The sequence below is a fragment of the Papaver somniferum genome, chromosome 11 (assembly GCF_003573695.1).
Source record: "Papaver somniferum cultivar HN1 chromosome 11, ASM357369v1, whole genome shotgun sequence".
Lineage (NCBI taxonomy): Eukaryota > Viridiplantae > Streptophyta > Magnoliopsida > Ranunculales > Papaveraceae > Papaver > Papaver somniferum.
In genome coordinates this window covers 29,863,225-29,882,181 of record NC_039368.1, presented here as the reverse complement: position 1 = coordinate 29,882,181, position 18,957 = coordinate 29,863,225, and the positions used below count along the sequence as shown (strand labels likewise).

At 37.4% G+C, this 18,957-nt stretch overlaps 2 protein-coding genes and 1 pseudogene across 3 annotated transcripts; 1 reads left to right on the top strand and 2 right to left on the bottom strand.

The window, feature by feature from the left end:
* LOC113324261 lies at positions 1–1,226 on the bottom strand (annotated as a pseudogene).
* A 602-nt stretch (positions 1,227–1,828) lies between these two features.
* LOC113322534 (pentatricopeptide repeat-containing protein At1g10270-like) lies at positions 1,829–4,467 on the bottom strand. The gene has a single exon (XM_026570641.1). The coding sequence runs from the start codon at positions 4,344–4,346 to the stop codon at positions 2,109–2,111; it is 2,238 nt and encodes a 745-aa protein (XP_026426426.1). The 5' UTR covers positions 4,347–4,467; the 3' UTR covers positions 1,829–2,108.
* A 104-nt stretch (positions 4,468–4,571) lies between these two features.
* LOC113322533 (serine/threonine-protein kinase TIO-like) lies at positions 4,572–15,775 on the top strand. 2 transcript variants are annotated; one of them, XM_026570639.1, is made up of 23 exons: positions 4,572–4,701; positions 4,825–4,966; positions 5,061–5,135; positions 5,480–5,572; positions 5,641–5,715; positions 5,902–5,994; positions 6,673–6,736; positions 7,118–7,202; positions 8,103–8,175; positions 8,274–8,342; positions 8,428–8,508; positions 8,617–8,725; positions 8,808–8,954; positions 9,475–9,613; positions 10,351–10,522; positions 10,731–10,829; positions 10,913–11,449; positions 11,656–12,801; positions 12,877–13,110; positions 13,901–14,044; positions 14,156–14,236; positions 14,655–14,843; positions 15,295–15,775. In XM_026570639.1, the coding sequence occupies exons 2-23, from the start codon at positions 4,877–4,879 to the stop codon at positions 15,538–15,540; spliced, it is 4,041 nt and encodes a 1,346-aa protein (XP_026426424.1). In that variant the 5' UTR covers positions 4,572–4,701; positions 4,825–4,876; the 3' UTR covers positions 15,541–15,775. The 2 variants fall into 2 exon arrangements, with proteins under 2 accessions (XP_026426424.1, XP_026426425.1); XM_026570640.1 differs by lacking the exon at positions 5,902–5,994 and having other exon boundaries at positions 4,573–4,701.
* Positions 15,776–18,957: the final 3,182 nt, after the last annotated feature.

Sequence of the window (18,957 nt, the reverse complement as noted above, 5' to 3'; positions counted from 1 at the left end):
TATTATATTAATTTTTATATCAAAAAGAAAAGAAGCTTAAACGACTTTTCTTGGCATCAGCTTCCTCCAATGGCAGCATTTCATCAATACCCAATCCCAACATCAGGTGAATCCTGTTCCCAAAAGTAGTAGGTTCCGTAAGGCTGAACCCAGATGTCATAGGAGCAGCCTCAACGATAATAGAACAAAATGCTTCCCCGAGTAGTCATTCTTAGCATCAGCCATCTTTTCAAGTTGATTTCCATTGTTTTCTTGCTTGAATCCCTCAGAGCTTGAGCTTTCATGGTCCTCTCCAAGTTTGCTGTCAGTCCATACTTCTCGGCGAGCTTTCAACCAAATTTTAGTCCACCCTCGTCGCCTGGACCAAAATCTTTCCTTTGAACTCCTTCAGCTGACCAACTTGGTGGTGCGCACTCATCAATCACATCGACTATGAAAAGTACTTCATAACCTCTCTTCTTGAGCCTCAAGGAACGGAGAATTCTCGACAGCCTTCTTGTTCTCTCCATAAAGTAGATGGCACTCTGGTCTTCCTCATCCTAGTTACAATTCAGCAAACTCGACCTTGTTTCTGTGTGTCTTCGTGGATAGCTTGAGGTTGTTTAAGAAGGCCACACAGAGTTTGTTGTAATCCTCCTTCTCAGCAGTCTGCATCTCAACACACTTCTTCACCTTGTTCTCAAGGATAACCTTGATGATCTTGTGCTGCTGCAGTGTCTCCCGGGATAATATTCACGGGAAAATCCTCAGAATCAACTATACTCTATAGTAATTCAATGAATGATCTTTGCTTATTTACCTATTTTCACAATCAACATCTATAATATACATAATCCAGATTCCAGTTACTACCGTGACAAACAACAAAATAAGAACTTGGCACTAACAATATGTACAAAATACAGAAAACAATACCAGCTTTCACTTGGCCATTAAGACTGTTAGTGTTACGCTGCAGTCTACCTGGAAAACCAATGTTCAACCTACTTACAGCCACCTGTTCGGCTTCAAGATCTCAATATTCCACAAGAGTGTCAGCTATCATTCCCTCACATTGACTGTAGATCGAGCGCACCTAAGTGATCCCAAATAAAAACCCAACAAAGAATGCTAGATGTAGGAACAAATATAATGGACTCTGGATTCTGGTGAAAATACAGCAAACTGAAACCCAGTATACTCTTTTTCACGTATTTAGAGAAATGGTTAAAGGCAATGACTGCCATAGTGCCATACCAATTGATGCACCGACTAGATAACTAGATGCGCCAATATCAAGGAAAAGGAATTCCCACCATAGATGTTTAAGTATAGTAAGATATAGAACCATATGAGGGCAATGAGCAAGTAAATCAGAACTGAAACCCCGGGTGATCAATTAAGTTGTTATTTAAGTGCAGAATGAAGATGCAAAAGCAATTATCTCAAATACTAATAATGTACACCATAAAAGAGATTTGTAGGTAAAACAACGAAGTAGAACACTAGATTACAAGATCAATTTTAATATGATCTAAACTACTGGAGGCTTACTCTTGCAGCCCCAACGACTTACAAATACAAGCAGCAAAATCAGGAAGCTTCAAGATAAAAGTCATACAATAGAGAAGAAAGTTGCACAAAACTTTAGCTTTAACCTCATGAAACAGAAAACCCCTGGCTATAAAATGCATATTGAAATACAGATCGCAAAGTAATACAAAGAAAAAGAAAAGTTCCATAAAAAGCCATTACGAGTACAGTAAAATAGCAAATTTATATTTGTGCCAGTTCAAAACCAACAATAACAATGTATGATGAAAGTGCTTAATTGATATGGTTCTGTAAGTTACGAGTAGAAGAAACATCTTATTAATTAATTAATATTATGAAGCACAGGTATCAACAACCAAGAATATTTAGAATCACTGGATAATAAATGATAACTTACAACTATAACATTGTACTCACATGAATGATATCCCCACACCTCTATCCCTCTTCTGATTATGGACTTTCTCAAGCTTTTAACACGGGTCACTGACAAAGATTCACTTAGATTAAATTAAGAACCAGTGTCTATTTGAACTCAAATCAAAATTAAGGAGAATGGAAAGGATTCAGAAATATCAGTTTGATTGTGTATTCTGAAATCCCATTTCCTGCCCTGGCTTCTGAAGTGGAGCTGATGATGATGCTCCATACTGTCTGCTCATGGGAGTGGAACCATGAGGTGCCGGAGAAGGAACTGAAGTTTTTTCACATTGCCTCCCTAATAGTCTCTCGATCTCATGAATTCTGCCTTCTTTCCCAAAAACATCGAATACATTAGCTCGAAGGTTAGGAGTGACTGCAATTTTGTTTTTTACCATCTGGTCCAATAAGTCCCGAGCACGGTCTAATCTTCCAACATTATTCAACCCCATAACCACGTACTCATAACTCAATGGATCAGGCTTCACATCTTTCTCTCCCATTCTCCCAATAATATCTGAAGCCTCCTCGATTCTACCTCTTTTCACTAATTCATCAAAAACCTTATCACAAAAACCCTTGCCAGGTCTTATACTGGTCTCAGACATTTTATTAAAAAATTGAACTGCATCATCTACTCTTTCTTTTTTCAAGTAATGCTCAATAAAAATCTTGTAACTAGTAAAATCCGGGCAGACTTGTTTCTTGGGCATTTCTGCAAATAACTCCTCTGCATCAGAAACCATCCCATTCTCACAAAGTTTTCCCATAATGTTATTAAAACAAGCGGCATCCATCTGATAAGGTTTTGACTTCTCTTTTGTTCCAACTCTCTTAAAAACTGTCACAGCTTCTGAAATCTTACCCAATTTGAAACACTCATTCACCATTATATTAAATGTATCGGAATTAACACTCAGGGTGTTCGGCGGTGCATGTGAATCTAACATACTTTGGAATAACGTTTCAGCTTCTGAACTTTTACCATGCTTCAAAAGTACCTCTAGAAGAACATTGCAAGTAACAGGTGTCATCTTAAATTGGCGATCCAAGAGATTTTGATAGCTTTCCATTGCCTCTTTCTCTCTTCCTTGTTTGAAATACCAATCCATGAAAGTGGCATGTACAACCCCATCATAAACAAGACATCTTTCACGAAGTTCATCAAGAAATTCTAATGCCCTTTCAAGATTTCCCAATTCCAAAAACCCTGAAATGAGATTATTATATACTAATGAATCAGCACCATGACCTTTAATAAGCATCTCACGAAGAAGATCAACGGCTTCAGTAATACGATCAGATTCAACAAGTCCTTTAGTAAGATGTCTATAAGTTACCGGGGAAGGACTAAAAGGGGCATGACTAAGAATCTGATTATAAACATCCAACGCAGCATCAACACGTTTAGCATCACAGTGAGTGTTGATTAGGACATTATAAGAAACAACATTTGGAATAATATAGCACTGAATGAAGAAATACCGAAAAAGGTTAACGGCATCTTCATAACGTCCACCTCTATACATGGAAGCCATGACTGCATTACAAGTGAATACAGTTGGCTTTGTATTAGAGAAAACTGCTTGTCGAGCTAAGGCAGCACCACCATCAAGATCACCAGATCGAATTAAGGACTGCACTCGATTGTGGAGATTGAGTCGGTTACCAACAAGCGCAGAGGTGGAATCAGGGAGGCGTGGAGCATTAGGATCAGGACGAGGGCGTGGTGCTGCAGGATCACGGCGTAGAGCATGAGGTGGTGGCTCAATACGAAGGCGACGCTTGAGACGACGTCGTTCAGCCGCAGCTTCTTCTGCTGAAGAGAATCCATAACGAGGAGGAGGTTGTGTTCCATTAACAGAACTAGAATTATAATTGGACAAAATAGAGCTAGGAGTGGTAGAACTAGTGCTTCGCTCAAAGACATTTTTAAAGGGTTTGGTGGTGGAATTAGGGGTCGTCTCAGAAACATTTCCGGTGGTGGTGGTGGAATTAGGGTTAGGTTCGAGAACATTTCTGAATGGGGGAGGAGCAGTAGTAGTAGCTGTGGGAGAGGAAGGCCCATAAGAGGGAGGTTGTTGTGGTGCGTATTGATACGAGGGAGGTTGTTGTGGTGGGTATTGATATGAGGGAGGTTGTTGTGGTGGGTATTGATACGAGGGAGGTTGTTGCGGTGAGTATTGATATGATTGGTTGTGATTTGTGGTGGTGGTGGGATTAGGGTTAGGAGTGTAGTAATTGGAAGAGGTTGTATGATCAGTATTAGAATCGGAGGAAAGTGGTGGTGGAGGTGGGATTTGCTGAGCTGAATAATATGAAAATGATCTGAGAGTGGTGGTTGAGGAAGAAGAACGCCGAACTGAACGAAGGATAGAATGATAGAGAGACATGATTTCTACGGTTTCCAAAAGAGAGGAGGTTCAGTAAAACCCTTGCCGTAGAAATGGGAACTGAATGAAGAAGAAGAAGATTAGGGCTTTAAGTCTTCATTTTTGCCTAATTTGTAGAAATACCCACTATGTTTCTTATATTAAGTTTAGGGACCTTGACCCAGGTCAAACACTAAGACTAAATTTGCATATTCCTGTGGGCGGCGGTGGGGTGACACTGCCCTATTTTTGTGTCTAGAGAGCAAAGGCGGGAGTTAACTTTTGAATTGCAAAACCGAGAGAGAGAAAGAGATTCGCTTTCTTTCTATCCGAAGTCAACAAAATTCGAGTGTTTTGTTGAAGAAACAAAGATTAGGTTCGATTGCTTTATCTTACTCTTAAATCTCACTGTTTAGGTTTAAATTTTGAAATATCAAAAGAGATTTAGCTACTTTCATTTACGAAACCCTAATCATTTCATATGATTTATTCTGTGTAGGGATTTTTCAATCCAAGTCTTAGAAAGCTGTTTAGAGTTATAGATCTGAAATATGGGAGTCGAAAATTACCATGTGATTGAAATGGTAGGCGAAGGTTCGTTTGGGAAGGTGTATAAAGGACGACGAAAATTTTCTGGACAGGTAAGTCTTTTTTGTTTTTTTTAGTACGTCTGTTTTTCATCTTTTGAGTGATTGTTTACTGAAGATTTTATAATTTTTAATTTTTTTGTTTCAGACTGTTGCGATGAAATTTATTCTTAAACATGGCAAAAGCGACAAAGATATACAGAATTTAAGGCAGGAGATTGAGGTAATTTTGTGTTTTGTTTGTGGAATTTGTTGCTGTAGTAATTTACAAAGTGGAAGATAATAGTAACTGAAAATTGATATAAATGAATATGAGACTGAAAGCAGAAACAAGAAATTAAGGGTGATAGCAGTAAACTAAACATTGTTAGTGGCAATTGATAGCAGAAATAAGGAAAAAAAAGTGAAGTTTCTTTGCATAGAAAAATGATTACATGTATCTTTTTCTTAGAACCTTTATTTAAGTAACGAAGTATGGAACAACGTTGGTTCTTGACTTGTTGTGTTGCTTAATTTGATGGTTACTTCAACTAATTATTGGTTGCGAAATTTTGTTAAAATGCACAGATTCTGAGAAAGCTAAAGCATGAAAATATAATTGCAATGCTAGACTCTTTTGAAACTCCGCAAGAATTTTGTGTTGTGACTGAGTTTGCACAGGTAACCTACTTTTACATTTATCTTTTGTTCTGTAACACCATTGTCTCCTAAACTTTTTTTTATTATAGGGTGAGCTTTTTGAAATTCTCGAGGATGACAAATGCCTCCCGGAAGAACAAGTTCAAGCTATTGCAAAGCAGTTGGTACTTTACTTCCTATGAATCCCATCACACTGCAATTTTAGAATTCCTGTAATGTTAAAAAAACACAATAAAATTAATGGAATTCCTGCATTCAATATTGTTATTCTGGACTGCTTTCTAACTAATGTTCCTGCGAAGCCACACAAGGTTTACCTACACCAAAAATAATGTTTCCTTCAAATTCAGGTGAGAGCATTGCATTACTTGCATTCAAACCGCATCATTCATCGAGATATGAAGCCCCAGAATATTTTAATTGGAGCTGGGTCTATCGTTAAGGTTGGAAAATATACTATACATTTTTCTTGTTTCTAAAATCCTATCTAGGTCATATTATACTTGCAGCAACCATCTTCTTTACAATTATGACCATAACTGTGAACCTTGAATCCTATACTAATGCAGACTTTGATCGCTACCATGGTTTAAAAAGGCGTTTGTGGGGCGCGCTTTAAGGCGCTTTTTTGCGCTTCAGGTCCTAGAGCACCGCTTTACGAATTGGTTTATATTAGAAAGTGAAAAGTCGGCCTTTGAAGCCAAGTAGGGCTTGTTTCACGTTTTCTAACTAAATACTAATAAACCTAATTTATAGGGCATGGTGATCATGATGACGATGACTATCTACATGATGATATGAATGATGCAGACCTTCGTGGCTAGTATATTTAAATAGCTCTTGGGTAGAATATGCAATATCAGTATGCCATATGCTTAGTTAGTATAATTGTCCCTTTCATTATGTCTGAACTTCGTAGTTTTCTTTTACTAGGTTGATAACTTCTTATTTTTGTATCGTATTATATATTTCAAAAAGCTCGCTTTCGCAGCGCTATACGCTTTGGTATGAGAGCGCTTCGCCCCACGCTTTCGCTTTTTAAAACCTTGGTCGCTACATATCATTACATAGTCTATACCAATGTAATGTATAGTAAAAGCTAACCTAGTCTTGTCTTACAGCTTTGTGATTTTGGATTCGCGAGGGCAATGTCCACAAACACCGTAGTGTTGCGCTCTATCAAAGGTTATCCTGTTCCACTTTACTAGTTAAAGGATGGAGTTTGGTTTGCATGTTTCTCAGTAGCCGAAAAATATAATGCTTATGTTCACATCTAAAATGCCGTGTTATGGTGACTTAATTAATGTTCTTAACCATATGCCTGAAAATTATCAATAAGAGGAAACAGCAAGTAATTTTTGATGTCAATTCTTAATGTTACCATTGAGATCAGATGCATTTTCCTCAATTTTTTTGTAAATACACATACACAAGGCTGCTAATAGCAAGTAAAGATCCCTTCTTATTCCGCTGGTTAATATGTCTAAATTCTAAACAAATGCTTTATCAAATTGTTGGTGACAAATGACTTTCACCAACTCGATTAATAAAATTGGGTTTTTTCAGGTACTCCTTTGTACATGGCTCCCGAACTTGTACAGGAACAACCTTACAACCACACTGCTGATTTATGGTCTCTTGGAGTTATATTGTATGTTCTCGGTTTTCCTTGACTCTCTTGTACTGTTTATACTTATAACGGCAACAACACAATCATTTTATATTCTCGCCATTAGTCATAATTGGGTGTTATATAAAAATTTGATTCCTAATCCTGTCAGATATTTGAACTTAACCGAGAATATTCAACTTTAAAGCCTTTTCAAACTAAAAGCTATGAATATTAGATTGGCTGAGACTATTTACCTTGTATATGATGCTAATCCAGTTTTCCTTGTGTCATCACTAGCCTTTACTCTCAACACACTTTGAATTCATTTCCACCCTTTATTTTTATTATTTTGTAAGTCAAAACCTTGCTGAAAGTTGCATGGTGCTATCCACTGGGAGTAGTACGGGCTATGCTCTACGTCATACATGACCTAACTCATCTTTTATTCATGATATTTGTAAGGGCGGTCCAGGTTTGAAAACCTCACCTTGACTTGCTTTCTTCCTCCTAATCCTTACCTTAGGCTTAGACCAGTGATCACTCCCTTGACGTCGAGTATCATATGTTGCACTGTATACATAATACATGCGTGAATCCTCATGAACCTGCACCATTTTAATTACCAAGTTGAGATTGGACTAACCATAATTTAGAGTATGAAGGAAGAAGACTTAGTCTGATCATATTTGACTGAATCCGACTGTCGATAGCGTCTGCTAGTAACTACGCCTTTCGTTTTTTCTTCTGATCTCAACAAGTATATTTATATCCATGATCATATTGAATTGTGCAGTACAACCTGGTGTTAGTTTTGGGTTTGACTGTTTCTTGAACCAGAAATTCTCCGGATGTGCTGTACTGCTGCCATAATATTGTATTGTTTGACATTACTAGGCTTATTGAAGGAACTAACGAATTGCTATTTGGGTGTAACTCCAGGTACGAGCTATTTGTTGGTCAGCCTCCCTTTTATACAAATTCAGTATATCAACTAGTTCGACACATTATAAAGGTACATGTGCTCCCCCAAGCCTCTCTCTCTTTCTCTCTCCAGTATTTTGTATATATCATTGAACGAGTTGTTGATTGAGAATCATTCTACTTTTACAGGATCCTGTAAAGTATCCGGACACCATGAGTTCAAATTTTAAAAGCTTTCTTAAGGGGTTGCTCAATAAGGTTATTACTATGTGAAGTTAGTGTCATTTCTGTAATGCTCGTATGTTCCACGTCAATGCTTATTGATATAAAATAACCTATACAGATGCCGCAAAGAAGGCTGACATGGCCCGCACTTCGTGAGCACCCCTTTGTTAAAGAAACCTCAGATGATCTGGAGGCCATGGTAGTGTTCCATTTATTTTTATGATTTTCCTTTTAAAGGTTTAGCAATCAAATTTGAAGACAGGTGTTCCTAAATCCCTTGCATTCTGATCCGACAAATACCTGACAGGAATCACGTATAGCAACTGCTGCAGCTACGGGTAATGATGCAGCTTGGAAAGGCGAAGGCAACAACAAACATGCGGCCCCAGTTGGATCATATGCTGCAACTCCTGAGAGTGAGAATCTTGGGTATAAAGTTTGTAGGCCATATATTTTGCTTTCTATTGTTTCTAACTGCTCCAAAATTCGTTGTTGCAGAAAAAGTTCATTCTTCTACTACTCCTCAGAATAAAGGTTCCCGAAGTCCTTTGACTAATGATCGATTACATAGTCCTGTTGCAGCCATGGACAGTCCATTTCCTCATGAAGATCCCTTAGAATTAACAGTTCCTGCTGCTGACTCAGGTATATACACAGTGAAAATGAAAACATAGATCCTGGTTCATATTGACATCTTATTCTTAGTTGTCAAATAAATAGATTGGGACAGTTGATGGTATACACATTAGATAAGGTGGTCAGAATTTTTCTTCTTAATTGACGTAAGGCATTATTTGTTTTTTATTTTTATTTTGTTTTTGTTTTGACATGGTGAAAGATAAAAAACCAGAGGTGAATCTATAAATAATTTGTGCTTGGGTGCATCTTAATGAGTTTGTTAGTTAGTAATTAGCAGCAATTTGTCTTCTTTACGTAGGCAAGTCACTCTGAGAGATTAAGTTCTCTGATTTAACTGTTACCATAATTCAGTGAGCTTAGTTTCAGCTGAGTGGGGTTAGTTATGCAATTGGCTGATATGCGAAAGTTAACAGACACAAACCAACTTTTGCCGGAGTTAATGACTCTTGTAGTTAGTAATGGATAGTTCTGGTACCTGTTTATGAATCAGATATGTTGAATTTTGAGTATGTTTGTCCATGCTCAGGCTGCCAGGTGTTGGATAGATTGGAAAGTAACTCCAGGACAATGAAAGGAGCAAATTTCATTGGTCAAGATAGTGAAGCAATGTCGCTTGTTTTGATGCCCTTAATGGACTGGTCCAAAGATTCATCAAAACCAAGCAGGTGAATTGAAATTTCTACACTTTCTCCAAATTGTACCATTTCCCCTCAAATACATATGTTACCAGATAGTCATTCAAGTCTTTGGCAGACATAGTGGCTGCTGAACAAGGCTCGCTTAGATGCTAGGTTCTTTAACATTGTCTGCATTTTAAGTTTTTAACTTAACATAACATGACATGTAATAACGTATAGCTTGTGTATTTGACAGGAAATATGTAATCTTGTGCCCGTAATTACCTTATGGCCTTATCATAATAACTGTATACCCTCATATGACAATAGCCAGTCTCAAAGAATGCTCTAAATCATTGTAAAAATCCTATTGCAGTTAGTATGGAGGTCATCTAAGCACCACTGCTTTCATTTGAGATCTTTTTTAAATCTAACTTTCTTTAATAGCAAGTCTTTTCAATTTTTTTTTGAAAAAACAATGCAATAACTTAGAGAACCTTCACGTGTTGCCTAATTGTGTATCCTCATTCCTCACTTCCTCACTGAACCAATCTTATTAGGCTTCCTTTTAACAAATGACAATAGAAGTCTGTTCCTTTCCCGTGTACAGATGAAGATATATATATTTGTAGCCAGACTCTTCAGCTACAGATGTACTGTTTCAGTACTCAACGGTTTCACTTCATTGTAGTGCATTAATCACATTTGCTATTGCTTGAATTTTTGTGATATGGTTATTGATTTTCCATGCTCTATGAAGTAATTTGCTTGCGTAAATTGTTCAGGGATCAGGATATTGTTCGTGTAAATGTGTCTCTTAGAATCTTGTCAAACTTAGCCGTAGCAGGTGCTCTTCATTCTGATGTGGCACTCGACGACATGATCAGGGAACTTCTTGTCTTCACTGATAGTGTAATCAACATGAAATCTTTGGATGGTAATGATTTAACAGCGAAGGTAATAACATTGAAAGACACTTCATATTTCTGTTTCTCATATCTTGATTCTGTAAATGCATTTTATTTTCGTGTTATCTTGCGAGGTGTCTTTGTACTTAATGGTTTTCATTATATGGCTTTCTAAGGCTATTTTAGCTGGCAGTTAAAGCTTTTGTATTCTTTTGATGCTTCGTTGTGTCTGATGCCGTTTCAAATCCAAACTGCAGAGCTTCTCACTTATGAAGAAATTAGTGGATATTAGTGGAACTGATCTTCGAGATTCTTATATCCAGCATTGGTCGATATTAGTAGAACTGTACTCAAAGGTTAGCTTGATTTGTGGAGTAGATCGATCTTCACCACCACCTGTGGATTCTGTTTTTCTCAACATCTTATCATTTTGATGTAGGTGGTCGACTATACCGAGGATGCATCTGGAAGGGTCTTGAATGAGTCAACTGGGTGCATTGCTGTTATGTTATCTAGAGTTGTGCAGGGACTTAAAAGATCTCTTGTAGGTGGAAGCCCAGAGGTGGCTTCGCCAAATGAAGTTCCAAAACAGATCTTGCGTCATGCAAAAACAGCTGGAGTGGCAGAGTCATTGTCTGTTTGCTTAGTTGCTTCAGGAACTAGTCTAATAGCAGGTTCTCCAAATATGTTACGTGCTGCTTGTGAAGCGTGCAGGGGTCTGTGGGCGTTGGTAAACGGATTTGAAATTTTGTTCACAGCAGGAAATATTTATTTGTTCCCACTAAAAACTTTCTGGAGCCATTCTTTACATCGACTTGACATTGGGGAGCATGAAAGAGGTTCAATGCTTGGGATAGAATCAGCAAAAGTTATTGATGCAGTCGCAAAAGCTCTGATCAAATCAAAAGCAATGCAGGTTGCAATTTACTATTGTCTACATCAACGCATGGAATCTGCTTTATCTGCTGCTATTCAGGTTTTACTTACTCTCTTATGCCACATATACGTATCCAATTTTGTTTAAAGAAATAGCAGTATCTTGCGTGTCTGGCTTTTTGCATGGATTTAGTGCTGTGGCACGCCGTACATTCACTTTTTTAACTAGCAATATTTTAGTGAGCTCGTTAACTTCTTTACTTATGTATGCATATAGATTCTAATATAACATCACTTCCCTTTCAGCTCATGTTGAGGTGCTGCGTTCATAATGAATCCATATGTGGTTTGCTTTGTGGCCTACCTAATTCCTTGCCTGCTACAACTGTGGTCAGTGGAGGTGGAGATGGTACAATCATTTCAGAAATATTCTCTATATTATGTCTCTGCACTTCACATCCAAACAAAGAACCACCAACAGGAGAAGCAAGTAAATCGAAAATATCAAACCCGAATGCCCTTGTCCTGCATTCATGCCTCATCGTTGCCACAACTGCACAATATTTGAAGCTGTCCGGACGAGTTTCGGCGTCGTTCATTCTCACGACTACTACCAAAAAACAACTTTCTCGACTTTCAGTCCTTGCTCATTACTCTTCTTCTAATGATACAGTTACAACTTCCTTACAACCACATTGTCTCTCTGCCATGTTAGCTCTTGCTTCTGTTTTATCTCTTGAAAGTGGAGTTCCTTCTGAATCCTCTCTTTCTGAGTCTGCAATGCCTATGATACCTCCAACTACCACACTATGTAGCATTCTCGCTATTCCATCAACAGACAGAAATGAAGCGTCTTCTAACCATTATGGTATGCTCTCATACTGGCATGGGGTTAGAGATGGTTGCGTTGGTTTATTAGAAACTAGATTAAAGTGGGGTGGACCATTAGCAGTTCAGCAAGCCTGTGCAAAGAAAGCTCCCCAGATACTTCTTTGTTTATTAGCAAACCGTCTTCTGAATGTTGAAATGGATGAATCTAAAGATTTAATTGGCTTGTCACCTACTGGCGTTACGTGGATGATATCTTCAATTTGTCATTGTCTTTCAAATGGAGCGTTGTTATTTCGTGAGATCTTGGTTAGGAGTGAAAATGTCAAGCTAATATCTAGTTTAATATCTGAAACACACCTCAAGATCTTGAAATGCTGGAGTGGACCTGGTGGTGGTACTGATGGAGTCAGAGATCTAATCAATACAGTTATAGATCTCCTAGCATTTCCTTTTGTTGCAGTGCAGAATGTTACCTCAGGTTTACCATCAACCACTGCTTCAGTTAGCAGTGGTTTCCTTCTCAACATGGGTTCACCCGGTGGAAAGCTAGGTGTCCAAGACAAGGACATGGTGAAAGGGATTGAGGCAAACATGCCCAAGTATGTTCAAGTTCTTCTAGAGGTTGTATCTTTAATCCTCTGAATATAAAGCAGTTTACTTCATCGGTGGTGGTTACTGATACATCCACTTTTGCAGGTAGGAGTGCCTGATCGTATTCTTAAGTGCTTGGATTATGTTAAGTCAAGAGATTTTGGAAAACCTGTAGCTTTTCTGGCAAAGATGGCAAGTGTTCGTCCCCTTGCACTTCATCTTCTAGGGAAAGGTCTGTTGGATCCAGGGAACGTGAGGAAATTGCTCAACAGTTCAAACCCAAGGGAGGTTGTTTTGGATATTCTGATGATAATTTCAGACTTAGCTCGGATGGATAAGGTGAGAATCTCACACTGCTGCTTTATGAGTTCAACTAATTTCATTCTTTGCTTCTGGTACTAAATATATTGATTTTTGGGGAACAAGTACTAGCAAAATACTAAAATCCCTACCCATAGTTATTATAACCTGTTTCGGTTTTGCAAAATTGCTAATGGGGGTGACCGAATTCTGGGGGTGTACCAAGCCCAAGGCAAAAGCTGTTTTGTTTTATATGAAAAACTGTTTTGTCTTATTTGAAATTTGGTACACCCCCAGAATTCGGTCCCCCCATTTGCAGCCTTGCGGTTTTTTTTTTTGGTATCAGGACAGATAGTAACCAGAATGATTAGAGATGCCGATTTCCTTTTTACTTAGTTTTGTTGATATTTTTGGCCTCTAAGTATTAAATTATAGAAAAGGACCTCACCAGAATAACCACAGCAACCCTAAAAGGTGGTTTTTGTCTGGTTCGAGTTATCCCAATACTAAAATTATAGAAAATGACGTCACCAGAATAACCACAGGAACCCTAAAAGGTGGTTTTTGTCTGGTTCGAGTTATCTCAATACTGGACTTAGAACTCGTACGAGCTGCAACGATCACATTTAACAGATTGCAATTCTTGGCAGTTAGACTAAACTGAAATTGAACTGTTGACACCTTCAGAATGTGATGTGGTGACATTCTTATTCTTTTGGTTATCAACCGGTTAAATTTGTTTGCTTTGCCAAGTTTTAACTTGCTCTCCCTACTTCCTTGCCTATTTTTATTTTATTTTTTGCATTTTAAATAGTATAATGGTTTGCAGGATTTCTATGAACACCTTAATAGGGCAGATCTCTTGGAGTCCATGAAGACATTCCTTAGCCATGAAGATCCAAATGTACGTGCAAAAACTTGCAGTGCTATAGGGAACATGTGTCGGCATAGCCCTTACTTTTATAGCTCACTGGTAAGGACATAATCCACGTGGTGTTATATTTTATTGCACGGCATGGTTTTGTTGCTCTAAATGATCCAATTTGCTGTGCTCTTCGTGTTATTCATGTATTCCATTTTTCAGGCAAGTCAACATATCATCAGTCTCCTTATTGATCGCTGTGCTGATCCAGACAAACGTACCAGAAAATATGCTTGTTTTGCTGTAAGATTATTCCCAATCTTATATTCCTATCTTTTATCTGTCTGATGATTCCAGAATGAGATGTTGGAAGAGCATTCTTCTCATGTCCAAACATAAGTTCATCTGTTTAATTCTAGTTCTGTAAGAATATTTCCTGCAATTCTCTTCTGTGGGTACCGTATCAAGTAGAATAATTAAAATTTGGCTGTAAGACCAATAGTAGCATATCCTTTTCACTTGGGTATCCATGGATAAAGTGGATAGAAGGCCTTTGTTTCAGTTTGATAAGATTATGGATATAATCGCATTCTGGCAAATGTAAATTTGACGGCAGAAAATGTGGCTAATCACTTCCTTTATCTAATGTATCTAATATTGTGGTTTCATTGTCTTCTACACCTGCAAGTTTTTCTTATTTAATGTTCTTATCTGTCTCCAGATCGGTAATGCCGCATATCACAACGACCTGTTGTATGAAGAACTTAGGAGATCCATACCTCTACTTACTAGTCTGCTGGTTTCGTCAGAGGAAGATAAAACGAGAGCAAATGCAGCTGGTGCACTGAGCAATCTTGTCCGCAACTCTAATAGGCTTTGTGAAGATATAATCTCGAAAGGAGCCATGCAGGTTTGTCAGATCCGTACACATTCCTTGTTGATGCCTTTGTTTGTGATACATATGCTAAACATGCTTCCTCTCTCGGGGTGGGGGTGGGGAACCCTTAGATCTTTCTATAAGTTTTTTCTTAATCCTTTAGTCTAAAGCTAATTTAACCTCAAAATCAAAACAAAAACACAACCCTCTCAGTACCATTAATTAAACTAGCTTTCAGTGCGTTAAAAGTTTACGAATGGACCCTGTCGAACTGTATGGCACTAGAAAACAGTGGTACAACTGAGAAAAAAAGTTGAAAATTAGTGTTGTAGATCATCTACAAACAGTGGTACAACTGATTCCCACTGAAGTTCAGGAAGAAGTACAAGTTCTACATAGACTTAGTATCTATGATTTTCTTCTTGTCATTTTAAAGTACCTAAGGCTGTATAATTGTGGTAATTATTTTTCTTTGCCTTTACAGGCTCTGCTGAAGTTGGTTGCCGACTGTTCCACCGTAGCTTTGAGCCCGAGTAGAAAGGATGCAGTAAATGAATCACCATTGAAGATTGCTCTATTTTCATTGGCAAAAATGTGTTCCTACTCACCTTGTAGGCAGTTTGTCCGTTCTTCAGAACTGTTACCCATTATTGGACGTCTTAAACAATCCCCAGATGAAACTGTTGCCAATTATGTGTCCATTATAATCAAAAAAATTGCAGAAGCCTGACAAGATATCTACATTTTGATCTGTGTACGCACACTCATGCAATAAGAAAAGTTTATTTATGTAATTAGATTCTATAATGTGTATAGTAAATTTTGCTGTTTATTTTGTACACCTTGTTCTTATTTTTCTGAAGAATCAGATTAATCACGAGCACCTTAGAGTGTGTTGTTTGGTGGTATGCAATCATATTAACAGAAGGAAACTAATTTACCATTTTTTAAGGTTCTCGGGAAAATTTATCATCCTCCATATTTACCTTCTATTTTGCATGATTTTCGAAGGAATACTAATATTAGCAGGATACCATTTGAGCAATCCAACAGTCAGGATCTGTTATAATTGTTTGTCCTATATGAGATGGTATCACTCCGCTAATAATGGTATCCCCTATTGATGGTGTATTTTTGATAAAGGGTAAAACAGTAATTTTGGATGACTTTTTAGATTTGGGTAAAATGGTAATTTTATACTGCAGGAGAAAACGATCATTTTATAATTTAATGAGAAAGTCATGAAATGGTCATTTTACGGAAGGTCGAGCGAAAAGGGCAATAAATATCATTTTGGGATTCCTCTCAATGTTTCCCTCAATTGTCAAAATGTTTTAGTGGTATGTTTCTCAGCTGAACTCTTAAAATCATAAAATTCTTTAATTTTACTCAATTTCATGAGAAAACGTCAATTCATGTGAAGGCATGAATTTCTCTATTTTTGCTCAATTTGCAGCGAAGCATAATATCTTGATTCCTATTGGTCGAAGGCTGGCTTGTCCAAGCATGGAGTGAAGACTTCCTATGATTAGTTGCAATAAAACCCTAATCGTGGTCGAGAAACAAACAAAGTTGTAATTAAGATTAGCCGTGACTGCTAGTCACGGGTTGGTTTCGACCATCCAACTTGATCGGCCTCTCACCTTCCATGATCGACAATCTGGTCTCATGGAGTTGGCATGTCACCCCTCTTTTACTTCGGCCACTCATAACGCTCGAAGCTGACCTGACGTGCTCATGGTGACTGACCAATCACAACTCTCTAACTTGGTTGGATATCTATAACCTGCAACCAACTTGGTTGGCCTCCCAATTCACATGTCTGACCAATCATATATCTTCAACTTGGTCGGACGACATCCAAAAGGTCACCCAAGGTTGGCCGACTAGCTGGGAGCAATTGGTAAAGAATTTAAATATAAGCTCTATGCCAAAAGTTTCGTATGGATGTCTAGTATAACATACTCAAAAAACACATCAATCGGATGGACGAGCTAAAAGATACAACTTAAAGAGCAAGCTAGGTCATAGCTGAAAACTGAAATAATTCCTCCTGAGTTTTTACTGTCGGGCTGTTTTCACCTCCTAAACGAGCTCAAAACCTAAATCTTCCCACGCAATTTCCTATGTTATACTTCCCATAATTGATAGGAAATTCTATTCTGATCAGAATGGTGGGATCAACCATCAAATCTGAGTTCATATGAAGAATCTACAATAGTTTTAGTGAATGGTCAAGGAAGCTACAATCTAGACTTGACTAGGACTATTAACTACCACAATTTAGTCGTCCTGGATCAGACTGACCCGCGAATATCTGAATTTTCTGACTACGAAATTCCACAATCTGCAACTGTTTTTTGTCTTATATATGAATCTTCATACATTCCATTCACTATTTCATTCAAGAGGTGTGTTAATGTGATTATGAGACCGTATGTCCTGCTAAATATGCGTGACTACTTCCATACTCATATATTTGTTGGATATTTAAGGCAAAGGATGTTATAAGCGCGTGCAAAACTTGATCGAGGCGTGAACATGTCATTGTCCTTAAGCATAGATTTCTCCCCTCAAGCTGCAACATGGTTTAACGACGTCTATTCCCCAGAATTCAACGATCACAATCAGGTAAGAGTGCAGATTTTAATACTGGATTTTTATGAAAAATAATAAATCATTTTACTGTAAACACAATGTTCATACACTGCAAGTATAAACACAAGACATTTCAGTATGGGAAAAAGAGAAGATAACTGACAATTAAAGTGACAAATATTCTATATCTGACAACTCATAAACCCCAATGTATATGTTGAGCTTGAACAAATGCTTCTATAGATATGTGTAAAACCTCCACATCCTCTAATCTATTTTTGATTAATAGTATCCACATTATACATATATATATATACCTCATTACCCTAATCAGTAATTGTCGCAAGAAATTTGGTGGGAGAAATTTCATATATTTTAGGAAAGTTAACTAAGAATATATAACAAGAGTTTAGGATTACTTTTCATGTTTCAAGAACTTGAAAGAAACCAGCCGTCTAAAATGTATTCTGTCAAAAACTTTAGTTGCATCAAGAAATAGTTTGAAGAAGCAAGATTGATCGAAGGGTTAAAGCTTTGTATCGTTTGGAGGATCATCTTCTTGCCACAAATCAAGTAAGTTTTCTATGCCTTATAACGTTTATGGATTAAGTTAACAGAGTTTACGTCTTCTCTTTTTTATGAAGTTTAAGTTTTTGTTTTAACAAAAACCATGGATGTGGGTGATGCGTGTTGTAACCACAACAAATTAATTAATGCTTTTTCACCTAATTAACAAGTAATATAGTGTAGTCAAGTTCGTTCCCACGAGGAGCAAGAGATTTTTAGTTGTAAAGTTGTCACGAAAGGTGGGGTGGTGGTGGTGGTGGGAGGTTTGGTTTAGAAAAGCAAAAGAAAATAAACAAAGCAATTAAAAGTGTATGTTGAAACCAATAAGAGAGATTAGATCAAGGAATCCTTCTTCGTTGCAAAACAATGATTCAAGTTATGTTCTTTTCCACTTTTTATTAGTCACAGATTATCACCAACCGTAGGTAAAGCAGCTAGCTCAGTGCTAAACCCTTAAATCCCTAGTATCACCAGATACAGAAGTTCTCGACTACCAGATTTTATTCACCAAACCACGTAGTAGCTCACTCAAGATGTAATTTAGTTAAACGCATCAAGATTTATGAATTTATTAGGTTGATATTAGTAGTTAGACTCTTAGCTCAAGGTCTACTTGCTAACGTTGTTTTCACACACAATTGCTCCACGGAATCCCTCCGCAAGGTCTCGTGTTTGCTACTTATGTAAAGAGTCAAGAAACGATTACTTATCCCTTAACTTTCACTAGCTTTAGATCAATTAACAAATCAATTTAGTTGGCCACCTAAACAATCTATCAATCAACCATGAATGCATAAACATTCCTATTAGTAAAAACAAACGATAATCATGTGAAAAAAATTTCAAAGTAGATTTAAAAACAAAACTCAAAACATGTTAAGAACTAGGAATTCATCCTCAATCAATAAGAAAATTATTTACTCATGTTTTTGAATTTCACACAAATAATTAAAGGGAGAATTTTTAAAGTTCATACAAATAA